The following is an 8,365-nucleotide window of genomic DNA, read 5'->3' on the forward strand; positions in this document are numbered from 1 at the left end:
GCGCTGAAGGCCCACTGCGGGGACAACGCCTACATCATCGCCGCGCATGCGTCCGAGAAGATCATCGTCAGAGTAAGGGATCGTGTAGGCTGATGTATAAGGGAGGGGGGCAGTGGTTATCCTCATAATTATAATATTATACAATATCTTCTATACGAAGAGGTCAGATCATTATTACAATGACATAGAATAACTCTGAATTAAGAATCATTACCATAAGGCAAAAAAGTATATATAAGGAACAAGATAGGAAGAAAATAAGTGACAATGACTAGCACTAAAAACATTCTTACATTCTAAATACCTTCACGCCATATTTTCCTTTTGTAGGCCTCCAACCCCGGGCAATTCGAGAGCGACGTGGAATACACCTTCCAGCGCGGGACGTTGCCAGAATCCATCTACCACATGGGGCGCGTGGGCGTTAACACGGATCGACCTGACGAAGCCCTGGTCATACACGGAAACCTCAAGATCACCGGCCAATTTCTTCAACCTTCTGACAAACGAGCCAAGAAGGATGTAGCAGAGGTGAGAGAGAGAGAGAGAGAGAGAGAGAGAGAGAGAGAGAGAGAGAGAGAGAGAGAGAGAGAGAGAGAGAGAGAGAGAGAGAGAGAGAGAGAGAGAGAGAGAGGGTGAGTGAGTGAGTGAGTGAGAGAGAGAGAGAGAGAGAGAGAGAGAGAGAGAGAGAGAGAGAGAGAGAGAGAGAGAGAGAATGAATAACATGAAAAGGACAGACGAGAGACAAAGACACAAGCATAAATAGATACAATAATAACCAACAACAACAATAACAGACTATTAACCATCGACGATGCTCCTTCCCCAGGTGGACACGAAGGAGCAGCTGAAGAACGTGCAGAACCTCCGCGTGGTGAAGTACGCCTACAAGGAGGAGTTCGCGGAGCAGGTCGGGATGAGAGGGGACGACGTGTACGATACGGGCGTGATTGCGCAGGAGGTCAGTTCGCCCTTTTCTTTGTTTGTTTTCAGGTTCATTTGTTCATTTTTTGTCTTTGATTTCATGGAAATGACGTTGAGTTTCTTATTTTTTCTTTCTCTTTTGTGTGTGTATGGTCTAACTTGTTTTCCCCATCTTCAAGTGCGTTTTTGTTGTTTCTCACTTTTTCTTCTTTTTTTGTCGATTTTGTTATTGTATTTTTTCTTATATTCATTTCTTGTTGTTGATTATGTCCTTTCATTTGGCTTTCCTCGCATTTCTTCTTCATTGCGTCTTTCACATTCCTTCCGTTTTGTGCCACATCTCTCATTCCACTGCCCTCCCTTTTTTTCATTTTTTAAAATTTATTTTACACTGTCTGTTCATCCCTGCATTCGCAAAATGTAGTTTCCGCTTCATCAGTGCTATTAAGGCATAAAATGCGGGAGCCTTATTCCTGTGTTTATCTGTTTATATATCTGGATAACTGTTCTCTCTCTCTCTCTCTCTCTCTCTCTCTCTCTCTCTCTCTCTCTCTCTCTCTCTCTCTCTCTCTCTCTGTCTCTCTCTCTCTCTCTCCCTCCCTCCTTCCCTCCTTCCCTCCTTCCCTCCCTCCCTCCCTCCCCCCTCCCTCCCTCCCCCCTCCCTCCCTCCCCCCTCCCTCCCTCCCCCCTCCCTCCTCCCTCCCTCCCCCCTCCCTCCCCCCTCCCTCCCCCCTCCCTCCCTCACTCCCTCCCTCCCTCCCTCCCTCCCTCCCTCCCTCCCTCCCTCTCTCTCTCCCTCCCTCTCTCCCTCCCTCTCTCTCTCTCCCCATCCCCACTTTCTACCTTCCTACCAACTTACCTACCTAACTATCCAACTTTCTATCTATTAGTCTATCTATCTAATCTATCTATCTATCCGTCGCACTATCATTTAATGTTCACCGTTGACGATTCATGTTTTTTTTCCGTAACAGGTGAAAGAGGTCATACCCGACGCCGTAAAAACAACGGGTGACGTCACACTTTCCAACGGCGAGAAGATCGACAACTTTCTCTTGGTCAATAAGGTGAGTTTCGTTTGACTTTTTGTTTGATTTTCTTTCTTTTGAGGGTGGTCGTTTTGGTTGGTTTGTATTGTATTTTTTTTTTTTTTGTGAGTCAGTTTGTCAAGTTGATCGTTTATTCAACATCAGTGGTGTTTTTAGAGTAAAAATGCTGTTCAGTGAAGATTAATGTTATTATTTTATAAAGCGTTAAAGTTTTTGATTTTGAATTTAACGGGGATCAATTCACGCACGCACGCTTGCTCACACGCTCGCACACACGCACGTACACACGCACGTACTCACGGACACACGCACGCACGCACGCACGTACGTACGTACGTACGTACGTACGTATACACGCACCCTCCCCCCTCACCTCCCCCCCCTCACACACATACACAGACACACACTTACACACAAAAACACACACACAAACAGACAGACAAACAGTGAGAGTAAGAGAAGAAATAAATTATATTTCCCCTTGCCCCCCCAGGAACGGATCTTCATGGAAAACGTCGGCGCCGTGAAAGAGCTGTGCAAAGTGACCGGCAACCTGGAGAACCGCATCGGCGAACTCGAGAGAATGAACCAGAAGATCTCGCAACTCAGGCGGTTCGAATCGTTCAAGTCGACCACCTCCTCCATCTCCACGCGAACCTCTGGTGCGCATCTCGTCCTTCTGCTGTTCTTTTGCGGTTTTTTTTTTTTTTTTTTTTTTTTTTTTTTTTTTTTTTTTTTATGTTGATGTTATCATCCTGTAGGTTTAATTCATTTTTTTGTGTTGATGTTATCATCCTGGAGGTTTGGTGATGATGTTCAGGGCATTTATCCTTGCTATTATTATTATTATTATTATTATATATTTTCTTAAGGGTAATGCTGTTATTATCATTTCGTTATCATGAATTTATCATTATTGTTATTATTATTATATTTATTGTTAGAATTATTAGAATTAAAATTTACATTCTCAAATACAATAGCATTAGCCTTAGCATCAGCATTAGTATTGTTTACAGTATTAGAGAAACGTTATTATTAAAAAAAAAAAAAATACCATCATTTTACCACAATCGTCAGTATTTCCGCCATCACAAACCTCAAAATCACCAATCCACGATAAACCGCCATAAGAATCAAAATGACAGAATCCTAATCGTAATCCTTATCCTAATCCTAATCTTCCTCCTCCTCAAAGCTACCTCGCGCGTGTCCTCGGTGAGTCAGCGGGGACGAGGTTGCTCCCGGCGGCGGCACAAGCACCTAGGAGGCGGCCATGACGACGGGTTCTGCAACAACAAGTCCTTGCAGGTCACCACAATCACCCTCGTGTGCATTATGGCTTTGTGGTGAGTGAGTCAGAGAATAGTTTTAAAATGATTTAATTTTATCATTTATTTGTTTTATGTTTGTTTATTTATGATTTTGTGGAGTGATGGTTATTGTCCTTTGATGGTTGGTTTAGCAATGTTTGTTTGTTATTATAATCCGTTGTTCATCGGTGTTCTTTTTTCAGTCTAATGGCCATGGCGACGATCTTCATCCTGGACTACCAAGACCGCCGGAAGAACGCGACCCCCGTCCCGACCCCGTAAGTGGAGCTCGCCAGACGTCCGATCCCGAGACTGTGTTGTAGTTGAACTGATTTCCTTTCACTGTGAATCGTTGTTTACGTTTTGTAAATGACACCCCTGTTATTTTTCTTCTCTCCGTAGCACGACCACGGCTACGACCATATTCCTGTCATCCTCCATGATAACGCCAACGTTCCGGCCTCCCTCCACGACGAGGACGACTTCGACAGACGACGGGTCCCTCACCTCCACCTGGTTCACGACGAAGCCTTTCACGACGACCACCACGAGGATGCCGGTCTACCCGCTGCCGCCCGTCATCGGCAAACCGGACGGATGTTACGACGACGGACCGACGTGCCAGGTAGGCTCCTCAAATGTGGTTGAATTCGTGAACATCATTTTCCTTTCTGTTGAATATGCTGCCGAATCGTATTTGTCAGTTGGGGAATACCCGAGCAAAAGAAATTACCGGGTAGTTTTGGAGAGACTTCGGGCATGATATAAGGGAGAAGGAAAATTGCCTTGAGCTTATAAATCGTGTTCTTGCAGGTGTTCTGCTGCCCCGTGGAGGAGCCGATGCTTGGTCCGAGCCCCACGACAGCTGCTGCCGCCATCACCATCACGCGACGACGCCCGCATGGTTAGTTTTGGATGAAAAAAAAAATTGTTATGCTTTTTATTATAGAGCGATATGTAGTTCAAGGAACTGACAATTAAAAGATTATACATTTTCTAAACTGATAACATCTTTAGGAAAAATATTATATATTTCCTCTTACGGATCTTTTAAGAAAATACCGAATATTATAGATTTGCTAAACTACACATCATTAGGAAAATATCATATCCCCCCTTACGTATATTTAAGGAAATGCCGAATGTCTTTAACTTACACATATTATTCCATGACTTTCAGGCACAACGACGGTTCTGCCCACCATGTCTCGGTACAGCGAACTCATCACCAACAAGCTTTCCACCAGCGACCCCAACACCGTTAACGATTCTACTACACAGGCAGAGACACAACGACTCAAGGTAGTTTGACCGTAGATAAGATAAAGTTAGATTGCCGTTGTGACTGGTGCTACAAAAAAAAGACATTCTTTAAAAATTCATATTTCCTCGTGCCACGCGCTAATACCTCTTAACTTTACCCTCCAGCCTGTTCCAAGCAAGAAGTCTGCCTCCATGGACCAGTACTCCAGGCATTCCCGGTACCAAGCACGCATGATGAGTCGCCCAACCAACTTCCGTAGCATCAAGCAGACCCTCAGCAAGCGTTCCATCCACACCAAGAGGTCCACCGCAAGCACCAGGGACCATTTCAAGCCGCAGACAAGTGAGTTTTCGAGCGGTCATTTTGACCTCTTGTTAATATCGTTGTAGTGACAGATAAAAGTAAGGACCGAATACCGTATCCTCTTTCAAAGTCGAATAATCATATAGTTATCACTTCCTTCTGTCGAATAAGGAGATGAAGACTCAATAAGGATAATGTAAACGTTTTTTTTTTCTCTACAGGGGTAAACATACAGATCCCCTCCGTTATGATCGTCGAGTTAAACACAAGCATTAACCACCTGTACTGCTTCAATTCCTCCGAGTTCTACCAGGATTGCTTGATGAACAACGCCACCAATTACACGTACATGCTCCCCATTTCCAGGTTCATGCCACACACCAACCTCACGTTACAGTTCAGGTAAGGCTGTGGATAAATTTAAGCATGATATGTATTGTATCTAAGGTTTAGACTTGATGTTATGTAAAGATATTGAGGACAAGTCCTTGGAAGAATACAAGGAAGATGTGGAGGGAAAAAAGAACGAGAAGGAAGAAGGGAGGAAGTGAGGAGAAAAGGAAATAAAAGAGGAACGGAGGAGAAGGAAGAGGGATACTAACTGTAAGAGTCAAAGACAAGTAACCCGAATGTTTACGTCTCTCTTCATTCCCTTCAGCTTCATGATGGGGGCGACACCCAGACGGCCCTTCTTCTGCGGGAATTCGAGCGACAGCATCCCCAGCTTTCCCTCCGAACAGTGCTCGGATTCTGGCGGTCTGCTGTCGCCCAACGAGGTCGTCGAGGGCGTTGGCGACGGGGCCTCGGGTTCCTACTACGTCACGCTGAAGAACGTCGGCATGTGGCACCAAGTGTTGTACAAGTTCCGGATACCGAAAGATGTAGAGGAGGTCAGTATTTAGCGTCGACTCGAAAAGTATGATTTACATATGATTTACAAACGCGCGCGTGCACACATTTACCTTGAAAGTCGTAAAACTATTTCTTTGACATCATGTAGTATTGAACATTTTTTAACAATTACTTTTCTCACTTGCAGGACACCTGTAATCTATCATCGGACCAGCTTGGCTTGGAATACTACGAACTTAACTTCATATTCCAGAGAGTCTGTAGTCAGTAAATAAATGTCGAATATTTATGCTGAAAACAAAACAAATAAAGAGAGAAGACGCTTTCCGCACGATGCGAGCGAAAGAATGAAAAGAAATTCTTAAAGGCATCATGGTTGGGGCAAAAACATACGATCTCCGAAAAAATCAACAAAGACCAAGGTTGAGTTCAGCCTGGAAAGGTTCCCGTCGCAGGCTCAGCGGCCCTGCTCCTGCTGCCCCGCTACGGTTGGCGTCACAATCAACAGCAGTGCAGAAAAAATAATAGTCGCCGGAGTTCGAGCGGACACTCGGAGTACCATGACAAACCCCTGGGTCACACAGGCCACGCGGCCCTTGCAGGAGCAGAGGTTTCATGAAGTAAGGATTCTGGACAAGAAAGACCGAGCGCGCGATTTGTACAGGTGATTTCCTCCCGTGGGTTCGAGTAGGCTTCCTCTGTATCGCGGGCTGCAGTGATGTGATAGTCTGTAGTGGGCAATTAAAAAGGTGGATGTGATTTCCGAAGAGGCAGTCACATCAAGGATCTGATTAGATATAGTATTGTGATGGAGAATGTAAATAGTTTGTAAATAGATTAAATTAATTTTTTGAAGATAAATTTCTATATGTTATCTTTATATCACTTTCAAGACCAGAATCGTTTGAAATTCTGTGAAAGTTGTACTTAAGCTAAGGTTCAAAGTGCGTGGTTAGAACACTCATCACTTTTGGGAACCATTCATTCCGACATGGGCCAAATGCATGTATTCCATTGTTATAAAAGAATATGTGCCGTGTTATCTTTCAGTTCTCATTATTTTCCTGATTATTGGGAGATTTAAAACAACTCAGCTGATCATTGAATATAGTATATTTAAGATAACGTATCGATTATTATCAGCTTAACTAAAACAGACGTATGAGTTTGTTTCAAAAGGAAATCAACAGTGAGTATGGATATATCTGCCTTTGGCCCCGCCCTTCTCATGGTGCAGCGGAGGTCTGGTCGGTCATGCGTGCCAGCTGGTGGGCGAAGCATCAGGTGGCGCAGATGGTTGTGAAGAGAGAAGCCCTTCCAGACGCCGCCTACCTCGTGCCAGCAACAGCTCTGCTTTTTGTCGTGTTGTCTTTCAAGTACTCAAGAAACCTTTTGGTGATGTTTTACTTTTACGATGTCGGCGTTTTTTGCCGTGGACTTTTGCAGTGAGAGTAGAATCCCAAAGTTTGTGTTTCTGTGCTCGAGATTCGTTATCTGGATTATGATAAACGAGTGACCGTGTTGTGTGAGCTGGACTTACAAGATTGCTTGAAAGCATTATAACCCTCGCTTGCTGGGCCTGTTTCCGAAATACTACAAGGTTGTCAAAGGAGATACCCAATGCGAAGATGACTTGTACCGTTGAAACACTGGTATTGAATTTCTTGCCAGAAAAAGGTGTGTGACGTTTACTCATTTATTTTTCTATTCGATTTTAAGATTAAATACAGTTTATCATAAAAGTGCCGGAAGTGATACGTCTCTTGTGAATATATTGCTCATGAGTTCTCAAAAAAGTAGAGAAGAATGTCGATGGTGAGACGTGAACGCATGTGGTAAAATGTTTACTCATACAAGCCCACCAACTTTTCCGTACGACTTAGGGTTTATAGTTGTAAATCCTCAGATAGGCTATTTCCCCTAAATGCTTGACGTTAAGTTTTTACAGTTTAATTTTCTATGTAACAGGGTTCAAGGTACTGGTTACCAGTCTTGTTGAAAAGGAGGTTAAATTTTGCGATAATGCAACTGAAAAAGACAATATTTTCTGTGAACTAAATTCTTAGACGATTGCTGCAATGCACGATTGGGGATTGCCTGGCTTGCCTATGAAGTTAAGAAAGAAAATAATTATCTCTTCAAAAAGGCAGCCCATTATGTTCTGTTCTGTTACCTTGAACTCTTAAGAATATTTCATATTATTTCTGGAAGAACTGCCAGAAATGATGTTTACGGGATTTGTATATGTAGAGATGTAGGAATTCATTTGATTATGTCATGATTGGCAAATAATAGTAATATGTGATATTTTAAGCATTAGAGACTGACACATTCCAAGAATATAGAAATATAAGACTCTTACTTACTTTCTTAGTTTTGTATATATGGGCAAAGCTTGTACAGAAGAAAATTATATGATTTGTGATTCACATTTAATAAATGTATTTCACCAACTATTCATGTCTTTTATTTAAAATTCCAGCTGTACACATGTATATAGATATATGTGCGTGCGCGTGTGTGTGTGTGTGTGTGTATATATATATATATATATATATATATATATATATATATATATATATATATATATATATATATATATATATATATATATATATATATATTATATTATATATACGTGTGTGTGTGTGTGCGTGTGT

General features: G+C 42.6%; 1 protein-coding gene across 4 annotated transcripts in view; it reads left to right on the forward strand.

Annotated features, from left to right (window-relative positions):
* The window catches only part of LOC113820076 (myelin regulatory factor-like protein), an 82,849-nt gene extending 74,688 nt beyond the window's left edge, over positions 1–8,161 (forward strand). For all 4 annotated transcript variants that reach the window (XM_070125676.1, XM_070125678.1, XM_027372335.2 and 1 more), the window contains 14 exons: positions 1–72; positions 331–531; positions 830–961; positions 1,899–1,991; positions 2,467–2,635; positions 3,172–3,322; positions 3,490–3,564; positions 3,689–3,911; positions 4,100–4,190; positions 4,467–4,588; positions 4,715–4,892; positions 5,075–5,255; positions 5,512–5,743; positions 5,893–8,161. The exon at positions 1–72 is cut by the window's left edge and continues 130 nt beyond it. In XM_070125676.1, the coding sequence (XP_069981777.1) occupies positions 1–72; positions 331–531; positions 830–961; positions 1,899–1,991; positions 2,467–2,635; positions 3,172–3,322; positions 3,490–3,564; positions 3,689–3,911; positions 4,100–4,190; positions 4,467–4,588; positions 4,715–4,892; positions 5,075–5,255; positions 5,512–5,743; positions 5,893–5,976 (2,004 nt within the window). In that variant the 3' untranslated portion in view covers positions 5,977–8,161. The remainder of the gene's footprint in view (positions 73–330; positions 532–829; positions 962–1,898; positions 1,992–2,466; positions 2,636–3,171; positions 3,323–3,489; positions 3,565–3,688; positions 3,912–4,099; positions 4,191–4,466; positions 4,589–4,714; positions 4,893–5,074; positions 5,256–5,511; positions 5,744–5,892) is intronic.
* Positions 8,162–8,365: the final 204 nt, after the last annotated feature.

This window comes from Penaeus vannamei, chromosome 9 (assembly GCF_042767895.1).
Source record: "Penaeus vannamei isolate JL-2024 chromosome 9, ASM4276789v1, whole genome shotgun sequence".
Lineage (NCBI taxonomy): Eukaryota > Metazoa > Arthropoda > Malacostraca > Decapoda > Penaeidae > Penaeus > Penaeus vannamei.